Consider the following 25531-nt stretch of genomic DNA (forward strand, 5'->3'; position numbering starts at 1 on the left):
AAATAGGTACACACCGGCAGTACATTATAATTATAATATACTCATACAGGATGATTCGACAAGCATGCTCAATACTATTTTTTTTACTTTAACCTCGAGTTGTATCAAATTATGATTTATAGAATTATAAAACATGCCTATCGAGGTACGTAAAGACCACATTTTGATATTCTTTAATTTTTCAATAGTATTTATGTAAGTAGGTACCTAGTTCCCCAGTTGTTAAAATGTTCATTTCATACTTTAAAAATAGTTTTACCATACAATATAAATTAGGTGAAGTTGATTGTTGGATCCAGTATTTGTTATGCTCATAGAGATATCTAGACACATATCCCTCAAGCAGTATAAAATTATTTTGAGAAATTAAAAATATTATGGACTTAAATATATTTAAAAAATGTCTAAAAATCAGATTTTTAATTACTACGTGTACTATATTGATTAACTAACAAATTAAGGGTGAGTGGTGAACATACGATCACCCCGTATAGTCATATGTGTACTAAAATCCATTCACAATATTATTATAAACAATAACACATACACATGCACGCGCGCGCGCGCGCGTCCTTTGGTTCCTGTTTTTCATTCCGGTACAACGCAATAACAATACGCGACTCGTATACATATATATATATATATATATATATATATTTATAATATAGTGAAGTGCTTACTTACACCTATAAACCTACTTATCGTACAAGTATATGTATATAGCTGGGACTCAAGGGTTTACGACGGCAGACTACGTCCGGCAGCCGACCAGTGAGCACTGACGACGAGGACAGTCCGCGGAACAGTCGTAGAATATTGTTGAACTTACTTATCGCTGGCAAATCGGACCGTCTGCTGTTGTGATTATAAATTAAATCATATTATTAACACTACAAAAGCCGGATACGCGCCGTGATATGGGATGCGCCGGAAGTAATCCTTTGCCGGCGGGCGACGCGATGGTGGCGTCTGCCACAAATGATAGTCGCGCGGTCGCGGTAGACACGCCGCCGATGTCCAACGCCGAAAAATCGTGTTCGATCGTCCAAAAAGTGGTCGGCAACGTCAACATCGACGACGTGGTCAAGAAGATTCAAGGTATATACATATTATTATTATAATATGCGTATACTCACATACGTATGTTCATCTGTGTCTAAGTTCACCCGAGGCACTTAAAAAAATATACGATGTCCTCTAAAAATTAATGCAAATAATAAAATATATTATTATTATGTTATAAATAGATTGAATATATTAAAGTTTAAAAGAAAATTAAAGAATTATTAATATAAAAAAAAATAATAATAGGTATACCTGTATAATACGTAATATTTACATATGAATAATAAAAATTTTCTTCATAAAACATAAATTTTTTCTTTTACAAAACTTAGTCATTTTTATGATAATATGTTAGGTGTCTCTTTCATGGAATTGTTTTTTTGTAATGCAGGCAGCAGCTATCGTTACTCTTGCTTGCAAAAATTTTATTATTTTAGTTTGAAAATAAATAAATACAAGGTATATGGTGTTGTGATAAAATAAAGATGATCTAATAATTTAGTTCACTTGTTACCTACCTATCAATATGTGAATTTAAATGTTAAATTTAGAGTATAAATGATTTTTTTTTTTAAACAAGTTTTGTTTTTACGCATAATTATCATAAATAGTACCTACCATCACTGCATCCTCGTCGACGACAAAGTTTTGTTACAAACAGAATATTTCACGTTTTTGTGGAAATATTTCATATTTCAAACACTAACAGTCATTTTACTATCACTATTAAGGGAGGTTATTTTAATTTTTTTTTAAAACATTGCATTTATTAAGTTCATATTATTATACTAGGTTATATTTCTAACGTATTACATCATTGTTATTACCTTTTAAACCTTATACCGTAGTAGGTACAGTATGAATAGGTAATCGCTTAAAATAAGCCTAAATATTTTAAAAATGCCATTGCATAAATAGTAAAATTTACAATTTATAAGTTAGAATGTCCGCGAAGAATGTTTTTGAATTACAACGATAAGTAACTAAGATCGTTATTTTTCGTTTAAATATATAATTCAGTCCAAATTTAAACATGAAATGCCAAAAAAAAACTACGTTTACATATTTTTTAGACATTTGGTTGCAGTATCGGCAGTATCTATGGGCTGTGAACTACTTACGAGAAACATAGTTTTAAATTTTTAATCCTTAGTTATACAAATCGAAAACTTTATAAATAATAGTTCATTGTTTTATTATTTTTTATGGTGTTACAGCTTTACAAGCGCTCTCATACTATTCGCCTCAATTATTTCCTAATCCGACAAACACCATTATTTCACAAGATTGTTCATTTCCATAATATTATTGAAGTATGTTTAAGTATGATTCGATTCAAATACCTATAGTCTCATTTTTCAAAATTCCAAAATGTAGGGATAGTTTATAAATATATAATTAACTCACAACACCCATTATTATAAATCAATATAATAATGTTATATCTAAAGCGACTATCCTAATATCATCACAAATTTGAGCCTTTATCGAAAAGAATCGTCTAATATTAAAACTTTCATATTGGTAATAAATAGACACCATTTTAGATTAGACACAAGATTATGTTAAATAAAATAAAATGTTATTTGTTGGGTCAAAAAACTCGAAAATGTAATACAAAACTCCTAATATATTGCCACAAGAGCATTTAAAAAAATGTATTGAAAATACATATGCACACATTTTTACAAGTATTTAAAGTTCAAATTTTGACAAAATTTATTAAATTGAAAATGAACTAATTATTTAGTAGGTAGTTTAGAATTTATAAAAACCTTCAAATTTAATATCTTAAGATTGAGAAAATTTATTACAAGTTTGCACGTAAGTAGTTAATTCCGTAACCAAAAAATATATTAACACGGCTTTTTTTTTATAGCTATCTTAAGTTCAGATTTGGATGAAATCTCATATTAAATATTCAAGAGTAACGATATTAGATCAAAAAGTAAAAATAGTTTTTCATAATTTACAAACGATGATATTGTATCATTGAATTGAAATTTATAGCATCCATTACAGTGATCCATTTGTAAGTTGTAACCTACTGTGCCTACAGCAGAGCGTCACCCGCTTTTTCAATATTATTTTTTAATTTATCTGTCATATGTCACACAGTATATAGATTATATTATATAACCTAAACTAAAATAAAATAGTTTTTAATGTTATTTTTAATAACAAAAATGTTTTCTTTCTACATAAAATATATCTGAGTACTGAATAGTATTGAACATTATGCATAATGCATACTGCAGCCCATTTTAAAGTGTTTATAAGTAGGTATGGTAATTTAAATGAATATAAACTACCTATAAATTATTATGTCGACTTAGAAATAATCTCTTAAAATGAAACACTAACTATGCTTTGTTATTAATAAAATACAATCATAATAAAAGTTTTGTTGGTTGTTTATTTTTTAACTTTGTTTTCATATGTATGAAGTTTAAATTTAAACTTCATAAAACATTTAAAAACAACTAATAGCTTAGAGCTAAATTGCTATGTGCAAAGTGCATTATAAAATAATATGTAAAATTTAGTTTAGGTATAGTATATGATGGTAACTTATTAGGTAGGTCTTATTACTAATAAATTAAACGTTTCGGATATAGATTATTTCCAATTAATATATAACTTAATAATCAATAAGTTAACGTATGTAGAAACTATGCCTAGAAAGTTAATAATTATTAATTTATCACTAAAAATATCTATTTACTCACATAATCTCTATACTTATTTATTAGTTATGTTAGCAGGTACTAAGTATTTTAGTAAAAGCATTTGGAAATATTATTATTTTTTAATTAAATATAATATTTTTTTATATTCTGATTTCTGTGTGAATATATTATAGCTAAATGAGTTATAAGCTCTAACTTGTCACCATTATGTTTATTATTATGTTTTATAAATTATAAATATTATTTCTAAAGTATTAAATCTAATAATGTATCTAAAATATTTTTATCAACTTTAAGTTTTTATACAATGAGTATACGAACATTTACTTCTAACACTCTACTACTCTACTATAGATAGTCGTAGTATTGAATTAAAAGTAATTTGATATAATATTATGATAACTACAAACTACATAACCATAAATTATTTTATAATATATTTATAGTGTATGCACATATTTTAGTAAATATTAGTTCTGAATAGTGAATACCATACTTGTAATACAAAAATGTATAAATAGTTATAATAAAAGTTAAACTAATAGTATATATCTATTAAATAAATTATAATAATAACATATTATGTGTAAAATAAAAGGATGATACAATGCTCGAAATCATTTTTCACGTGCAATGATTTATCGTTGAATTCAAATTGAGTATATTTATTACAGTATGACCTACTAAATGACGAAAAATTTGCAGAGCTAGTTACTATAGTTAGTAGAGCACGAGACACGATAATGGGTATCTCAAATTGAATTTTAATAATTATTAAATAAATCAAGATATCGCAGTACCAGCGATAAGTGTTAGAAAAATCGTAATTGTTGTGTCTTCGTGTGAAGGTCTTCTTTATGCCCTTCGTATTTCTGCATTGATGGAAGTAGTGTAAACATTTTTGTTTTTTGTTTATAACGCTTTAGTTGGATATTATATTGTTATTTCGTTATACATTCGTGTTACATTAATTTTGTAGAAATCGAACATTAGTCAATGCCCTTAGAACTAGTTATAAATTGATTATATAGGGAATTAGGGACTTGATTTTTATCAATTTATATATACTTTGGAGTGTGTGGTACAGCAATGAGTAGTGAGTACTCGCTAATTAGTAACTACTACTGCAATAACAGCATTAGGTATGTAAAGGTACCGCCGCATATTTAACTTAACCTACCTAATTAAAATCAGTGTATTATAATTTATTGTTGTTAAATCTTATATTATTATCTACAGAGAAGTAGAGAACCTAAATCCTAAGTATGGTTCTAGAGGAAGGATTTTCATAAGCTAAAAAACTATTAAATATTCAATTAAAAACATACACTTATAAATAAACAATTCTCAAATGGGTGCGTTGAAAAAAAACACAATCCATGGTTGCCACGAATTACCCTCTCGTGACCTATAATAAAAACACCTGTACTTAGATAGGTATAATATATAATAATATAATTAGTAGATAAAGTTTGCGTACAGTCTATACTTACATCTTAAATACCAAGATATTGATCATAAATATTTGGTCTCGATCGACCTTACGGCAAACGAACAATTTAATCAAAAAAAATTGTTAACTTAGACTCAAGCAAAATATTTACTTAAATATATACGTAATTTTTAACAAACTATCAACATAGGTTAGGTTATGCATTAAAACATCAAAGTATACCTTTAAATCAGAAATGTATGTCCTAAATGTCTAAAATGTATATAAAAATGACAAAATATGTACTAAAAATATTGATTATTTCATCGACGTTGTTAATAATAATTGTATTATGTACTTACTCAGTATTTACTATTTAGCATACAATAAGATCAAACGAAAAACTAATATGCAAATGCATAAAAGTCCTTGATCTGTTTTTGTTCTCACTTCCTGCTTCACACAATATTTAAATCATAAAATTAACGAATTTTTAGAATAATTGTTTTCAATAGTAAATTGAACTACACGTGTAATTTAAACAATTGATTTTTTTTAAATAATGCGTAGCTTACGCCTTGTGCCTTGTGGTACCTATTGCATATTAATTATTTTTATTAGTCCTCTCATCCCTCAATGATGTATATTCTGGACACACGTGCGTTGAGCTTAAAATGGCTTAATAGATCAAATTATATATTTGTATGTATTATTCATCGTTGTTTAAATGTGCAATACATAATTTAATTTAATAATCATTTTAAAGCTTTTTTTATTAATCATGCGGATTTATGCGTTTCTATAATAACATTTCATAAAACCAATTTAATGTGTTTTACATGAAAAAAAAATTAAAACAAATATATCAAAAGCATTTTTAAATGATAAAGGATGGACAATGGACATATATAGTATTATTTAAATATAAGATGTTAAAATATTTTAGATATTTATACTGCATATATCATAATATAATACACTAATTAATATAATATTATGAGATAATATTAATTAAATTAAAATTATTTTAATATTTTTAAAATTATAAAGGCGGTGACAATATTTTTATTGTCAAAGTATTTTTAAAATACACTTCGAAATGTTATTTTTTTATTGTTAATCACATCTATATTTATGAACTTAACGACGTGATTAAATTATTCAGAATTGCAACCAATAAGGCAATAACTATAATATATTACATATTGCATCCACCACCATTCTTGATAGTTATCAGAAAAAAATCGATACACTTAATGCAATTTTGGTGTTCCTGGGCAACAAACACTAAACAACATGTCAGTAGTAAAAAAGTTTTTCAGTACCTACCTTATATATACCTCCAGAAATCAATTGACATTTATATTCTTCATATACACACGCACACACTGCATTCTAACCTCTTGATGAGCGATTGACGATGAACGACCATTTTTTTTTTTTTTTGACAAGTTCCAATTATATAGGTCAATTTCTAATGAATCAGAAGTGTAAATGTTGACGGTGAGGGTAATACAATATAAAGAATGCAGGGTACTGCAAGTGTTCTCATTCTGCCAAGTAGTGCCTCGACAATAGGTAATGTCCCGGCGAATGATTATGATAAATTGTGTCTTTATATATACCTACTTAAAGAGAAAAATGAAAGTGAAAACAAAACTGTAAATACAAACAAAATGCCCTATATATTAAATGCGTATTCAATATGTATAATATTATGTGTATAGGCGCTGTTTTTATTGTGCCACCTTCTTGGCAGTGTCTTCAACGCAAGTAGAATTTTGATAAATTTTTTTCTATACTCATTGCTACTCATTCAAATATAAGACATCATTTTGAAAAATTTTATTATTAAATAGAAAAGTTTTCGTTATTTTTCATATATCTATTGGATATAGGTACTTTTTAAAACAAAACAAAAATATTTTAAAAGATAAACATATTCATAAAATGGTTATCTTAATAAATAATAATATGTATATAGGTAAAGTGCTGCTATTTACTCTCCTACTCTCATTAAGTGTTATCAAGAAAACATTGATGCTTCAATGCTTGCATAGTTGCGAGAACAATATTATAATAATACTATCGATATACATATATATACTATGAAAAGGAGGCTTCATAATCCCCGTGCCGATTCGTATATTCTAAAACAAAATATTCTAATCAAATGATTAAAAATAAAAATACAATAATATAATATTAGAATTAAATTATCAATATAATCCAATCTGTGAACAGTCTAACTAGAATGTAACCACACGACTAAAAATTAAATGTATTGAACTTTGTGGTAGTTGAGTAGTCGTGTTGGTAGATGCACGATTACATAATTACAACAGCATTTTTAAAAGTAATTCTGAACAAGTGTTTTACATAATCTAACATGACTTTATACCATTATAAATTTATAATATATTTAGAAATATAGGATATTCCTACATAATGTATTCGATCAGAATCGATTTTCTGATACAATAATAAAATATCACTGAATTCAAATTGAACACATCCATTTACAGCGACTCACTACACGACCTAAGGTACAACAGAGCGAAACCCACTTTCCAACCTTTTTAATTGCCAATATACTTTTTTAAAACAAGGCGTATTAACACTATATAATAGGCAATTACAGTATATAAAATGCGAGTGAATTCATAAAATATACATTTTCCTTATTTTCGTATACTGTTTTGAAGTGGGTTAACTAACATATTTTACACATCTCCAAGCCGAAAATATTGGTACCTAGGTACTTTGACACGCTTTAGAGCTTTATACTCATGCAGATAATATTCGATACTGTGAATTCGGTGGCGGATCCAGGATTTAATTTTTTTTTTTTTTTGGGGGGGGGGGGCATAATCCAAAACGCAAATCTTAAATTTTTTCAGTAATCAACAAATACATACAAAAAAACAATCATTTTAAATGTATATATATGTATATATAATGTATATATATATCGTTCCTAACTCTAGCCTATGGTACTAATTTTTAGTTTTTACAGTTAAGTATATATTGTTATGCTATGCAATATTATATATTATAATATTATTTAATACTATAAAAAGCCTAGCCAATAAGAGAATGATATTTGTCAGATAAATTGTGGTTTAAAATTTTTTTTTTTGTAACAACCTTTTTTTGCTATTTAGCAATAATATGCAAATTTATAAAAGGTATTTGTATATTTTGTATGCAGTTAGTAAATTTAAACAACAAGTATTACTTTTTTCGAATTTCCATACCATCTAATAGTTCATAGTCACGAAATAGTATAACTTGAAAATTTAATAGTGTTACTTATTAGTTATTATCGTCCAATTTCAAATTAGGTGTAGGTATATTATACATATAGATTATAGGTACCTAATATATTTCGCGTTTCTCTATAAATATAAATGAAGAATATTATTTCGTGATTTATTAAAGAGTTTTTCTATTTTTCCCTTGTGCGATATTAAAAAATTGTATTTTATTTAATATATATAATATGATAACAGTATTATTTCAGTACGATTCATAGATATTTTAGCAATCTTTAAAAATAAGATAATATATAATAGTACCTAGGTATACCATATTATAGTAGGTATATTATGTCTTATGTAGGCACCTAAAATTATAACTTCTAATTAAATACGATTTGTAGAATTCCTAATTTAATAGTGATAGTAATTATTCAATAAATATTAGAATCAACAGAAGAATTTAAAAAACAACCACGGACATTTGACCAGAACATTGTATAAAATTTGAGTGATATCCGAAAACTTACTTATTAGTTTTTATGATAGAAACATAACCTAATGTTGTATAATTAATAGGTAGTTAATCTGAAAACAATACCTTTATTTTTTATTTCATGTTTTTTATTGTACAATAACATTACATATTTTTATTTGTTATAATTTAGTCAATTTACGTACTTAAGTCAATGATACGTCAAATTCGACATAAAGTTATATAGTACTTCAATTTAAAATAAACATTTTAAAAGAAAAAAGTTCTTAAACCTCATAAAATATACAATAGGATATTTACAAATATTTACAGTGGATATTTAAAAATGAATGAAAAGTTAGATTATTAATACATTACTTTTTTTCGTGAACTAATAAATGTATTGTTCAATACGAAATCAATATACCTATACTTAGTAAAAATAAATAGAAATAACTTCATTTTAGATTCTGAACGGAGCGAGGAATGTATTGATTTTACCATTTGTGTGTGTTTTTTTTTTTATGCCTGACATCACGTTTTGGGGAAGTAAAAATGCTTCGATTTCCGACTTCAGTGCCTCGTTCGATTAGAAAGTGAATCTAGTTAGTACTTTGGGGAACAAAAGTAAAAAATTCTCAATATTTTTCTAAATAATCGGGATAAACAAACTAACAATTATGGAAAAACGGAAAATTTTACGCACAATCAGTTTTCGACAAAATTGATTTTGGTTTTTGATGAAACTTTAAAACAAATGACCATAGATTCATGAAATTTTCACCGAAAATTTATATAAGTATATTCTATCCAACTGAAGTTGAACTAATTATAGGCATATGCAAATGTTGATCATTATTACTTACTAGTTTTTTTAAAATTAATATCGTTAAAAATGTATTTGTTGGGTAGAAAATTTAATACAAGGCTCCTAACATATTGATACAAATATACAATAGCAGTTGAAAAACAAAAGAAGTACATAGTAGTAATTTTTTTTATAAGCATTCAAAGTTTAAATTTTGACAATCACGAAAATTCGCAAATTATTTAAAGCTGGAAATTCATAAAAAATTTTCTTTTCAAATATATGATTTGAAAATTTAGTACAAGATTTCTTACAAGTTTGTCTACCTTTATCAAAAAAATAAATAAAATGTCCACCGAAAAGTCAAATATTTTAATAATCAATAATAATCTATAATATATCCTAGATAGAAAAACCGTCTCCGCTCAGAATCGTTTTTCGTATACAATGATATAATATCATTGAATTCAAATTTTATTCCATCCATTATAGTAACCCACTTGTAACCTATTGTACAGCAAAACGATATCCATTTTCCCGCTTTTTTTTTTAAATACACATTAGACACAAACATTTAAATATATAGGTACATGAAATATTAGCATACAATAAATAATTAATAAGAAAAAAATTTTGTTGCGCAAAACATTGGATTGGGAAGTTCTATTATGGTCTTATTATTTATTGTTTAACTTTTTAGACGTCAGTGGAAGCATGGAAAATTTAATGGACGAAACTCAAGAAAAATTCAGTTCGTTATTTGGAAAAGCAGAAAAACAAGTCGAAGATGTAGAAAAGTCAGTAGATGACAAAGTAAACGATTTTACTTCAACTATGCCAGAGTAAGTGGCTGCAGTTATAATTCCACGGATATTTCTATCATTTGTTGAAATTATAAATGATGATTAAGTTTCGGCCTTTACTTAAAGTATTATAAGAGACATAGGTATTCCGTCTCGTGCCATTAATAAGCTATAGTGTAAATCAGTTATCCATCATGATCATCTTATAACATGTACAAGTTAATTAATTGTTATTTTAAGTACCTATATATATTATATATATTATATAACTATTTATCCATGTATTTTATTCATAAGCTAATCTAGAGTATGTATATCAACTGTCAATCATCGAAGTAAGAATAGGTACCTATATAATATAGTGTATTCAAAGTGTAACAGTGTGACTAAACTAACAAATATTAATAAACAACATAAAAAAAATTAAATCATATATTTGTATACCTATCAATTATCAATATTAAACTATTTAGCTTACCTCAATTTATTTTCTATAGAATATAATACACACTTCCTTTTCATGGTTCAAAAGCATTTTACGTCTTGTTTTAACATACTGTATTGTAGATTCCATGCATTAAACAAATAGTAAGTATATGTACATATTTAAATATTTATTTTTCTGATTAATTTATTTAAAAAACTGTATTACAAAATACAGATCTCATAATAATTTAAAATAATAATAAATGTATATAATATATATACTAACTAACACAGATAAATACCTAATTATAACAATTTTTATCGGTTGTTGCCGAGAAGCAACACCATGCATTGTAGGGTTAAATAAATAATAATTTAAGAAATCGTCGTAATATGATAATAAATTATACGTACGATTAACCAAGTCATTATAGCACAATAAAAAACTTCTTAAGCCTCCTAAAAATAAATGTATTATTTTTCATAATAATTGTCGAATATCGTATCTAGAATTCGTTGATAAATTATAGGTTTAAAATGAGGGCATCCTCTTTTAAAAATATCTAATTCCGACCAACAAAAAACCTATTAAGACTAAAATCGCAGAACCAATTGATTTTAGTACACTATATAATAAACCTATACAACACCAAGACGCCAAAGCGCGAGTGCACGCAATATCCGGCCACGCGCTTATGCAAAATTTAGATATTTATAGAACCTTCATGGCGTGGTAGTAGGTATACAAGCCACATTACCATCTATATAACAATAAATTGTGTACACGGGTCAATGCTGACTTTAAGTTACATTTTTAAAATGTAACATAATATATGCGAGCCATATGTATTTTATAGTTTTAGGTCTAGTTATTACAATTTATTGTACCCATTATACGATTATGAATATGTTTCCTTCGACATGATATGAGTATTATGGCTACAACTAACGCCCCATGTTGAAAACATAATTTTTCTTGAAATACCAACCCATGTTAATATTTGATAGATATTATAGGTATGTATTGCGACGTACAGTCGAGCTCACTCAATCTGGTACGGAAAATATGCACCGGAATGTATACGTCATCATAATATGGTGTAATGATATAATTGGTATGACTCATTATTCCATATTCCAATGCAGGATAGTGAAAAATAATTGTTCACCGGTTTATACCAACAAATTTATAGAATAACAATAATATAAAAAGAAATAAACCAATTAATGTTTTTAAATTATACAAACGTGTTAAAGATATTATAAAAGAGAAATTCTATTAATTTGTTTTATAACAGGTTCAGTTTAGTTTGGGCCCTAACATTTTATTTTAAAATAATTTTAAGAATGACTAAATTAACTTAATGAAAAATTAAAATGATAGTTTTAACATAAATTATTAAAAAACAGTTTGGGACCCAAGCAAAGAATCTGTTATAAAACAAATTAAAAGGGTAGGTATCACTTTATTATATCTTTAACCCGTCGATGTCACTAACGTCTGACAACTAGCCTGTTGTGTTTATAATATGACTTCACTTATAAGTTATAACACAACAATATAATATCAAATCATAAATAATATTTCTTATCGAGTACAACTTCATGCAACAACTCAATTCTTATTTAAGCTTGCAAAAATCATTAAAAAATCATTTCTCGTGTCTTGCTCACGCAAGTGTGTGACCGTACCTTGACCTTTGGCTGTTATAAGTAGACACGCAAATCGTCAGTTAGTAACACTAAATATCGTGTACTTACAATCAAGATCAAGTTTTATTTTTAAAATTATTATGAACCTTTTAAGTAGGTAGGTTATAATTTTATTTTGAATGTGTGTGTTTTTTTTTTAGAAAACCTAAAATACAAGAAGTTATTCTTCTTACAGTTGAAGAAACTAGAATAATACCAATAGACTTAATCAAATCGGAAATTCCAACAAATGAAAATGAGGCCGTAGACGAAGAGGTAAATAACAACTCAAAAGAAGAACAGACGGCAATAAAATCGGAAGATCCTCTTATCGATGTAAACGAAAAACAAAACGAGGAAGAAGATAAAGTTGAAGAAGAAAACTCTGTAGATGAAAATGTCGAAGAAGAAAAAGTTGAAGAAAAAGAAAAATTTGAAGAAACTGAAGTAAAAGAGTAAATATCAAAGTACGTAAATCAACTAAAGGATGGCTCAAAACAATGTTAAATATACATTTTATACAAAGAAGAAAAGCTATTTGAAAGGTTTACCAAGTAGGATTAATAATTTTATACATTATATTTTTTGATAATTTTTTTATAGAATTTTATTAAAATTGCATTGATGTGTAAGATATATATGATATCTACATGTTATATGCCACCTTATATAAATATATTGTTAAGCTAGGTAGACAAGGTAGTTATCAAAGAAAATAATGTGTGTAATTAAATAATTTTATAATACAACAATGTATAGTTATTTTATTATATTATGTACGATTTTTCGATAATTTTTTTATACTAAATAAAAACAATTTTAAGTTTAAAATCTACCTTTAATTTGTTGACGAATTCAACAGAACACAAAATGACGTTTACCGCCTAAAAAGGCAACATTGACTTGGATTTCATAAATAGATTTTTATTATTTTTAAATCTAGTAGGTACCTCATAATATTATGAGTAGTTATTTCTTAGCGTTGTATAGCTTAGTATAAGAAATAAAGTATAATGTTTTGGTGATATATGAGGAATACTGTTATGTACATTAACTGTGATATATATTTATAATTAACTATATAGCAAAAAAAGGAAAAACCATGGGAAGAGTGATCAATTATTATTTGTAAAAGGACTGGTCAAAAATCCTTTTAGTAAAATCTGAAATATTTGCACTGTATTAATATATATTAAAATTACAAAATTTCAAATAAATGATTGCATTTTAAATAAATTTTAAGAACATATACCTACCTGTTTTGTTATTTTTGATCGCATCCGGTGCACGAACATCCTTAATCCTAATTCTATCATACTTATATGTATATGGATGTCGATTTAATCATACGTATAAGCAATTTCTACAATGCTACATCGCTATAAAAGTCTTGGATTAACTTCATACTGAACACCGTTGTACCAAAATAATTATTAATTATTATATAATTTATTTATCATATAATAATTTTGATGTCACGCGTAGAATGATCAACTTTTTTCAACACTTCACGGATGCCAACAATACATAATCTTTACAGGGCAATCAATTTCAAGTATACCAATCATTGAATTTTTACATTATAATTTATATAGCTACATACATTAAATTATTGTCGGTATTTTCGTAAATAAACTGGTATCAATATTGTTTTTCATTGAATGGTAACTCCATTATTTTATTCTTTGTCTGATTGTAATTATCATTTACATAATATTACCTAAAAAAGACTCTTTAAGTGAGTGTTTCTCAGTTTATAAATCGGTATAATCGGTATATTTTCAGGCTAATAAATAAACAAGTTTTACATAAATCTGCATTGAATTCCTAGGTTTGTTGTAACCAATTGTTGAACATGATTTGTTTCGTTGTTTTCTGAACGTGCTGTATTTATGAGGCGTTTGTTAGTTTTCAGATGTTGCACGATAGTAAAACCTTTTTCCCGTTACATATATTATGCAAAAAAAAAAAAAAGTAAGAACAAAGTAAGTAAGCCTACCCAGAAAGTATCATCTATTATTCGAATTTGTCTTTTTTTTAATACTAGACGACTACCTATCTTAATCACATTTGACAAACCTTCAAAAGTGTTCAACTAATTAGTATTGGTTTTTCGTATGCGGTCCCCGGTGTATATATATTAAATATATACCTATTTAGGCTATATATTATAATATTATATTATATTATAATTATTATGTCATTATATTAAATTAAAAATTGAGAAAAAAAAATTAAATATTTTTTAATTCAAGTCCACGAATAGCGTTCAATTTTTTGTTGAAAACCTGTGGCCTAATGAGTTAATTTATATTAATATCACGCAACCAAATAAGGCAAAAGTGGCATATCGTCGTTGACATGAAACAATAAAAACTTAAGTCTAAAGTTTTAATTTAGAACTTTCAGCGTAAACTATTATAGTTCGATAATTACTATTAGTACTTAATTACGACATTAACAAGAAAAAGGAAAAAAATTGTTTATATACCTATGACAGAGATAAAAATAAGAATACATCATATCGGCGTGAATTAGGGCTCAGATACCGTAACCGGTTGTAAAAGATTTAGAATTGAGGCTTTAGACTTGCTATAAAATCAATCTCGAATAACTATATAGGTATGGCCATAGTTTTAAATTCTCTTATTTACATAATACCTACATAAATATAATAATATTTAATATTTAATTGATAACATTTAACGGACACAATTTTAAAGTTATTAAAATAAATACCTATATATCTAACCGACGTAATGACGCAGTTGGCCTATCAATTTTACGTTTCAAACAATAATAATTGTTCATATTAAATGCATTTACAGATCGTATTCTTTTTAGTTTTTACCCGCGACCCGCCACAGATACCGTACCTATTTTCAGTCGATACTATATATTATATTATCTGTGTCGATATTCACTTACGTTTGTAATAATATATTTTATGGTATTTACCAGTTACCTTGCACCTACCTACCTGGCTACCTAATTTTTTTTTTTTTTTACGCAATAATATATATACAATCTGTACAATTATGCACAATTAGCATATTTGATAAGGGTTACAATAATACATGAGTACATGAGTAAGAAGCCACCCACTATAATAGCACTTGACAGGAAGTTGTATGAAACTAGCTATATTTATAAATAGGTACTGATTCATTTTTTTTTTTTTTGATTTTTGACGCAGAGGGTGCAACCTGGTGCGTACCCAAGGGGCTAATGGGCCCTAGCCCCCTTTTTTTAATAATTTTTCTTAATAATTCATGGTGCCAATTGAAATTGCTGAGGGTGCAGGTGCATACCCTGCACTCCCCGTGGACACGCCTATGATTTTTGATATTAGTTCCCTAGCAAGTCACGGCACCAGCTCCTTTTTAATTGACGCTTGGGGTTGCCAGGTAATGTTTGGGTTGATAGGTTTTTAATTAGTGGGTTGGTTTTGGTGTGTTTGCAGCCGGGCATGAAAGATTTTGTAGAAACATATAGCTTCTTCTGTCAATTCTAATAATAAAAATAAATAAATCAGTTTCGAGTGAATATGAGTGTAGGTCGTCGTAATATTACAACAATATTAGAGACCTTTTCAACACATATATTAATTTACAATATAATATAATATTGTGATTTCGTCGACGAAATAATATTTCTTAAACCCGTGAAGGGTGTAAACAGGGAAATCCATTAAACGTAAGACATTCATATTTAAGAATAAACTATAACGTTTTATGAAAATACCTACTTCTTTTACACGATTTTAAATCTTTTTAGAACAAAATGAATGAAAAATTTTTATTTTTTTAACTATTGTTTTAAGTTTTTACACTTTTAAATATTTTTATTTTATCTTCAAAATATTTGCAAAAAAGTTATGTGTCTTACGCGAAATGGACCACTCAGTATCGTTAACATCTCCCGGGAAAATAATATTATATATATAATAAATGCTTCGAGAATTCTATGGAAAAGAAGCTCGTTACCAAAAATTTAAAACTTTTAATCTGTAAACAGATTATTTAATTATTTGATTTTAGATTATCATCTGATTACCTACGTTCATTGTTTGCGGAAGTGATTTTAAAGGGCTATTATTTTTATATTAAATGTCAGACGAAGTTTAAAATTAAAAGGGGCTTAAGATAAACAACGTACCTATAGATATAATGACTTTATACTTCAGCACTATGTCGGAACGCACTTTTGAACTATCCAAAAATACAAATATTAATTAATGTTTAGTTTTTAATTGATAATAGGTAATATTGAGTACTAATAATCAACCTATTAATGAAATTTCACTTTGATTGATAAAATATTATGCCCTTTAGTGAGATCAGTATATTCAATATATTTATTAGCTAATATATTATTATAAAATGTATATAATTAATTAATTAATTAGTAACAATATATACAGACAGATTGATGAGGCTTCCAAATAATTGAATTACTGAATCGTATTCTAAAAAAGCGAACTATAGGAAATATAAAATTTAAAATTTTTAAGCTTATAGCAATTATGACGTATGCAACTAAATTACTAAATCCATATAAAACATTAATAAACATAGTATTTCACACAACTGGTATCGCAGTTTATTTTGGTTTTTGCGATGTACCTTCGTTGACAATATTTTTTTCCTTTGGTCAAAAATCTTAAAAATATAATAAAAGGTTCCTCGTGAGATTCTTACACTGGTTGCAACCCCCCCCCCCCCCCCCCCCCGGAAGAATTAACTAAGTTATAGCTCATAGAGATGTTTAAATATTTCGCATCATAGTGTACTTTCTCCGTAAATAAAACATTTTTATTGTATTGTAGTTATGTTAATTAAATTCACCATTGAATGTTGAACTAAATAATAATGTATACATATTATGTATAATAGTGTTTCATAAAAAATCTCAATAATAAAAATAAAGATGGAATATCATCAACATATTATTACATTTTAACTAGGTATAGGCGTAAATAGTGTTTGCAATTTTTTTTTTTTTTTTTGGGGGGGGGGCTGATATCTTATTTAGTACCAATTCTCATCATTTTCCACCAATTTACGCGTTGTTAACGTCATGATCACGTATTCACGTGGTTCTCGATGCACCAATCGAATCATTCGTGATGCGCGAAAAGTATTAAGTAATATTTCTTTCATTATTACGTTGTAACTATATTTTATATTATATATACTTATATTATTATACTTTTTTTTTATAATAAGTAATCTGTTAATCATTGAATACACGAGACGCCGTATTAAATTCAAAACTATAATAATAGGTGACAAATCCGCTTAACTTGAATATTTTATTATTTGATTTCGTTTAAGCCGTCTTTCTTTGCATTCGACTTTATCCATTACAGTTTTTTATATTTCTACAGTAAAATATTTAAATGAAACAACAGTTGTATAAAATATATATCAGGGGTCGTCAAACAAGTGATTGTGGGTGTCAGGGGCAGTGTAAGGGCAGCGTTTCTCGCACACTGGGAACTGGCACGCATTATTTAACCTATGGATATTATAGATGAAAGAAATGAACAGATGAATTCAACTTACATCGAACGTTACAACTTATTATAAAAACTTATGAGAGAAATATTCTATTAATTTCTCAAATTTAGCTATGAAAAGGAAAATTTTTATAAATTTTAAATTAATAAATAATTTGCACACATACGCTCAACTTTTTTAATTTAATAAATTTTTCTATTATAAAAACTTATGTGTTATGTGTAACCTTGTCAGTGGCGTAGCCAGGGGGGGGTTTTGGGTGTTTAAACCCCCCCCCCCCCATTGACTTTCAACATCTAATAAATTATTATATATTTCATTAATTCTAGTACCTACTATCTATGAAAATATATGACATAAAACGTTTCTGAATATTCAGAGAACTCGTCCAGAAACGACAGAAACCTGATTGATATTTGATAATAATAATAATATTATATTTTTAATATTATCTGCACGAGTTTTCAAAAACACTGTGGTTATGACCACGATTAAAGATATTATTTATGGTTATTATCTTTTTCCACATTAAAAAGATTGAAAACATATTTACGAAACACCACATGTGAAAATAGGTTGAATGGTTTAGCAATGATGAATATACATAATGATATAATAATAGACCCTGATGATGTCCTAAATAAATTAGCGACTAAAACAAGAAGAATACGGTTGATGTAAATATTGTAATGTGATTAAAATTTTGTTTGACATTAATAAATAAATGCTTTAATTGAAATTTGAAGTACAATACAATTTGAAATAATTTGTTTTATATATACCTAAACCGTAAACCCCCCCCCCCCCCATTGAAAAATCCTGGCTACGCCACTGAACCTTGTATTACATTTTCAAGTTTTTTGGTCGAGTACCAAATTGTTTATCGAAATATGATATTAACATTTGTAGAAAAATTTCAAGTACATCTACGGATACAACTTTATTAGTCACCTATTTAGTTAGTTTTAAAAAAATTAGATCTATTTTGCCAGAAGTTGATTTTACGTAAAATTTTCCATTTTTTTTTATCTCGCTTAAAAATTAAAATATCGAATTATAGCCGACACCGTTCTTATATACAAGTTTGATTAAATCCTTCACTTCATTCAAAACCCAAAATATATATTACAGTTGTTAGAATTATTTGGATGAACCACATATCTTAATATATTATACAGCAGTGGCGGTTTTTGTTTGAATGAGGCATCAAATATATTATTACTCTAACACAGTAACACACATATAATACATAATGATGGAAAGATTAGCTAGGTCCAATTGTAAGATTGTAAGATCATTGACGTCTGTCAATCAAGTAAGATCATCAAGCGACGTCTGTATGAGTTACAAAAATGCCTGTGTAAGCACAGTTCCCTGCGCCCTGCCTAGCAAGTAGCGCGTCTACATACAATGTTCCCGCCACCTGGTGGCTGGTGGATAACATTTAAAGGCTCTCTTCACAATATCTTACATGATTACACAAATGTGCATAGACGCTCCTGGCATATACTTATGTTATGTGTAAGTTATGTACAAAAAAAAATTAATATTCCAGATTTATATTTATCTTAAACACCTAATGTCTAACACATGTATATTAAATATTTTAATAAAGAATAAAATTAAAAATAGAACCAATATAAAATAAATTAGTATCTTTTAATTTCTTAAGATCTAACGTAAGGTGATGCTTGCCAACACCACCACTGCTGCACAACTGTTAAAAAATGACGTGACACAATGTAAAAAAAACTTTCAAGTAACATATTGTGAAAAGCCTGTCCAGTGCCCACTGCCACTATTAAGTGCTTAATGTGTGTTGAGTAGTACTAATTTTAAGTAGTCTTATTGTAAATGGACTATACAATTTTTTTTTATAAGTATAAATTATATATCATATTTATTTTTATATAAGTAATTGATAGTTATTAAATGTCTCTTTCAATTATGTTTAAAGTGTTTTATAGTTGAATCTTGAACCTTGTGATTAAATAAGTAAAATATTTTATATGCCAAAAACAAAAAAAAGTTAACACTAAATAATACAAATAAAAAAAATGTATAATATAAATTTATACTTATTTTACTTAATAACTAATAAGTACATTTTGCATCTATTATATATTAACAATAAGGATGCCAATAAGAAGTAAAAACAATAATGTTATATACACTAAAAATAGCAATAAAAATAACAACTTGTCTTGGGAAATTCAATTAGATACACTACAAAAAGGTATATACCTACATATGTATATATAAACTTATATATATTAAAACCATATTCTAGGTGTTAACAATATAAATTATTAAATTTATGTTAAAATAATGGGTGAATCATACTGGAGGGAGGACCGTTTCCAGGAATTTCTTAAGATCCCTCAATTCCTGTAAAATATAAACAGTATATTAAGTATTTATTTTAGAAAACAATAATAATATTAATTAATAGTAATATAATTTTATTTTTATTAATTATTATATATTTATATATATAAATATAAATTAATATAGTGTTTATTTAAATAGTAAATATTTTTAAAGTTATCCTTACCATATGGGTAACAGAACTAAAAAAAAACGATAAAATTTGTTTTGAAAAAAAGTAAGATTATTGTATTAAAATTTCCGTAGCATAATTATACAAAAAAAGTATCAAAACCATAATAAAGAGTTTTTTAGTTCCCTTAAAAACTAAAAAAAGTTTAGCTCAGACCCTTCTGCAATATACCCACTGGTATATTATATTGAAGGCAAATTATTTTTTAACTTATATGTTAAATAAGTTTAAAAAAAAGTTATAAAACCATTTTAGATAAATTATTATTGCTATTAAATAGTTCAAAGTTCTAATTTTTTTATTAATGAATCATCATGTTTTTATCTTATATTTATTGTATGTATTAACTATTATATTACATCATCCACTTAATCAGTATTTTTTTTGTAAAGTAGATGTTCACTTAAATAATAGTATCCATATTGTGAATAATACATTTTTTAATCAGTATGGATACATATCATAAAATGAATAAATATTTTTTGATACTGACATAATATTTTCCTAATATATAACTAAATGCATCTCTATTATCTTTCATTTTATAGAATGGATTACCTCTGCATCATAAAATCAATTAAAATAGAAATAGGTTGAGATACACATTATAGTATATTGTATATCAACAAAAATATTATAAAAGATATTTATTTTTTACAAATTATTATATTACTAGAGTTAATTGTAGATAATTTATTATGATAATTGTATTTAAAAAAATTAATCAAATATTTACTCCAATATAATACGTGTTCAATTAAGTCAAAATAATAATTTATATCAACAAGCCACTAGGTATTAAGGGGATTGGAAGCGGTAATTTTCTGTCATTGTCTAACACACGTTGGACATACAATAGGCCTGACGAAAATTAAGGTACTTCTAGTTGTTCGATTTAAAATATGTAAATATGAGTTAATTGGTATACAAGTTTACTTTGCATCGGTCGAAGCACTTTTTCAATTATAGCAATATTCAAAAATCTTTACATATTTTAAATCGAGCAACTAGAAGTACTTTAATTTTTATCAGGCATATTGTATGTTCCACGTGTTAGACAAAGACAGAAAATCACCACTTCCAATCCCCTTAAATGGGATGGTTATAGTTAAGGGGACTGTTTTATAAAATTGGATAGTACCTTGGTAATGATTGAAGATATAGACTTAATAAAAGAACCATATATCAACATACGGTTACTGCAATTTCAGATTGGTAAAAAATTTAAATCTTGCATAAACAAATAAAAAAATCCTAGAATAACTATCAAATGTACATGCTTCTTAATTTTAAACATTTATGTTATTATATTATCATACCTAAATAACTCATTTTAATGAACTCGCAGGAAAATTAATTTTATGCTATTAAATAAAAGGTTTAAAAAACAGATACATACCATATCAGATGAACTATGCATCAAGCCTCGATATGTTTTCAGTTCAGTATTTTTAGCAAAAGATTTAAGAATGGATGCTGTAAGCTGACCCCATTTTAGTGGTACAATTGGATCACAATCTCCATGGCACTGAATTATTGGCATATCTTTGTTACTTATAGCAGCCTAAAAATCATTCATAAATAGGTATATTTTATCAAAAATAGAAATATAATTAATGATTCTTACTGCTGGAAAAGTTTTATGTAATGGTATCCAACATGATAGAGCCATAACTCCAGCTAATGGTTTGTTGTAAGTAAACGCTGAGTACAAAGCAAGAGCTCCACCTTGTGAAAACCCACCAATAGCAATACGAGATGATGGCACATTGGAAGTTTCAATTTCGCGATCAATAAGTAAATGCACTAATTTAGCAGCTTCTTTAATTCCACTTTCATCTTCTGGACCTGATTCATCTAAAGTAAACAAATCAAACCAAGAAGGCATGCGGAAACCTTGGTTTAGAGATACTGGCATCGGACTCCTGTTAATTTGTTAAAAATTATGTAGATACATCAAAACAACAAAAACAAAGCATCAATAACTTACGCCGATGGACATATAACTTTCACATAGGGTTGTCTTATTTGTGTCATGGCTTCAGCCCAGCCATTTCTAAATGAAAATTAAGAGAATATATTAATACTTTTAGTCTATACAATATTTAAAAAAAACATAAGTATCAAACAAATAGTTCAATAAACAGACTAAGAAATAAAAATACTATACGTAAGTATAACATATCATAATACTTTTATATTATTAAGAAATAATTGGTAATCAATGATAAAGATCTACAGAATTCAAATGATTAACTTTTTCATAGGTTAATTAATAATAAATATTCTACTTTATTTTAATATTATGTTAAACAGCTTCATTTTTAATTAATAGACGAAAAAAAAGTTACACCGTTGTTGGAATACAATTATTAATTAAATTTAAGTAATTAATAACATACTGTACCCTGAATCTCCAAGACCATGAAGAAATATGACCTGTATAACAAAAAATAAATACTAAGTAAATACTACTTGATAAATTATCGAAATATGTTAAAGATTATTATAGATAAAAATGTTTTAAATAGAAAAAACACATAAGGAACCATCAATATACTCAGCACTAGGATACTATAATTTATAATAATATAGTAGATAAATGATAAGTTATTTTACCGATTAATTTCTAATTTGAAAACAAAGAACTGTAATCAAAGTACTACTAAACACCAGTTATAAAAAAAAGTATGTAGAAAACAATTTTGTGAGTAACAAATCGGGAATAAACATATTATACCGTAAGAAGTTACAAAACCAGGATTAATTCTACTTAGGTCAACCAAATAATATAATAGCTACCTAGGTGCATTTTACACAAAAGTTACACAGTTAACAATCTACACAACTGCGTTTGGAGAAAAGCAAGATGTTGAAAAAAACATTAATCACATAATATACTCACAGTGGCCGTCTGTTTAACAGAAGAAGATATTACTACTGGATTGATGGACATGTTTGCGGTGGACTTCGCGAAAGTATTGTCGGAGAAATTAATTACTGAAAACAACGAAAAAATCAATCCAATTTGGGTTAATGCCAGTTTTTGAACTGCCGAACTTTTGTGGTTATGTAAATCCATAGAAATGTCGACGAATTTCATGGAACATTAAATCTAACCGATACGAAATTTAAAACACAAAAGTCAACACGCATTTAAATAAATTATAATATGATTTAGATGGCATTGTATTTTTCGAAAAACGGATCCACTAGCACTATATCGCTGTACACGCTCGACACTGACTGCAACCAATACCTTCGAATCAGTTATCCGATGTATCCTGTTCGATTAGCATTTATCACGGCTTATGCCAATCACCAATGTTCAGTGTTGTGACCCTGTTGGGCAATAGATATAATAATACGTGTTATATACTAATATATTACATATATAAGTAGTCAGGTTTATAGGTAAGTAATAATTATTATGAAATGGCCGCCGGAGGACAAAACAGTCACACACGTTTCCCGTTAAACCCGTGACATAGGTGTATATATATATATATAGATGTTATACGACCGTTCTCCTGTATTTTGGTCAACGCTATGCAGCATGCTCGCAAATCGCTACGGCGTAGGTAGGTGGGTACCTAATGTAGAATAAATTAAGACAAAGAATGGCTTATAAATTAATTCAATGTTAATTCACGTAAAGAAACTATGCTGATGAGTATCAAGGACATAGCAGGCAGTGGTGACCTATTTACCTAGTGAGTTCAACTATTACCTATATATATATTATTTGGTAATAAATTTGTTTTACGTCTGTACAGATCCATGCATGGGGACCGTTTTATATGTAATGGCTATGATAGATGCTTATAATCAATAAGTTGGTACCTATCTACCTAATATATATTGTGACATTGCGTATAGTTAACTATAGTTTATTGTTAAGTACTTGTACCTTTATGTTGGCGTAATGGCGTGCGTATTACAAGCTGATAATTGATTTTTATTCATATAAACATTTTATTATTAAATATTAAATAATAATTAAATTTTGTTATTCATATTTATATGCTTGCTAATAATCTACCAGTGTTTTTGTGTAAAGTACTATAGTGTGTATCTACTTACTACCTACCTATTTATATTTGCACTAAACATCAATACATTTTGCATACACAAGATAATAGAACAAAATTTCGTTCATTATCCGTATATATTATGGTGTATCATGCAAAATGAAGTTTTGATTATTCTATAAATACCATTTCAATGATAATTTACCTGTCAGCAAATAAAATTATAAAACGTAATGAATAAAATACATTCATTATATTCTCAAGTTTTAACTTTTCAATTTTTTATTTACCTATTCTTTTCTATTCTGTTTCATAAGTAGAGAATATACCAAAACCGGTTTTCCCCGTGACTTCCTGGTATGTTCTCTTTTGAAACACGGTATACGTTTAAAAGCCCCCCCCCCCCACATAATTTTTTTGGCCCTGGTACAGAACTAAAACAGTGAAACCTCCCTTAACGGACACCTCTAAATAGCGAACATTTTTCCAGGAACGAGAACATTTTCATTACTTTTATATAGAAAAACCCCTAAACACCAGATATTCTAAATAACGAACACTTTTATGGCAATTTCATTTTGATTTTGACAATTTTTATCGTAAATATCGAATAATCGTGGAATGCTTTAATAAATACCTATCTATTTATTTATATTAAAGTCGATGAAAACATTTTTCTAGTTAATATTCTGTGATTATGAAGTATCCTACTCGTAGGTATTTAGTTGGTTTGTGATTCTATCACAAACGAACGTATTTATAAAGTATTG

At 27.1% G+C, this 25531-nt stretch overlaps 2 protein-coding genes across 2 annotated transcripts; one reads left to right on the top strand and one right to left on the bottom strand.

Moving 5' to 3' along the window:
* Positions 1-687: 687 nt before the first annotated feature.
* On the top strand, positions 688-13899 carry LOC107168156 (uncharacterized). The gene is made up of 3 exons (XM_089221321.1): positions 688-1098; positions 10428-10569; positions 12810-13899. The coding sequence occupies exons 1-3, from the start codon at positions 918-920 to the stop codon at positions 13105-13107; spliced, it is 621 nt and encodes a 206-aa protein (XP_089077447.1). The 5' UTR covers positions 688-917; the 3' UTR covers positions 13108-13899.
* A 5814-nt stretch (positions 13900-19713) lies between these two features.
* On the bottom strand, positions 19714-24037 carry Apt1 (Acyl-protein thioesterase 1). The gene is made up of 6 exons (XM_015517475.2): positions 23636-24037; positions 23138-23169; positions 22721-22786; positions 22358-22655; positions 22130-22294; positions 19714-20558 (listed from the first exon to the last, which is right to left on the bottom strand). The coding sequence occupies exons 1-6, from the start codon at positions 23831-23833 to the stop codon at positions 20508-20510; spliced, it is 810 nt and encodes a 269-aa protein (XP_015372961.1). The 5' UTR covers positions 23834-24037; the 3' UTR covers positions 19714-20507.
* Positions 24038-25531: the final 1494 nt, after the last annotated feature.

The sequence above is a fragment of the Diuraphis noxia genome, unplaced genomic scaffold (assembly GCF_037042655.1).
Source record: "Diuraphis noxia isolate RWA-SAM2 unplaced genomic scaffold, SU_Dnox_SAM2 contig0002, whole genome shotgun sequence".
In the NCBI taxonomy this organism is placed as follows: Eukaryota; Metazoa; Arthropoda; class Insecta; order Hemiptera; family Aphididae; genus Diuraphis; species Diuraphis noxia.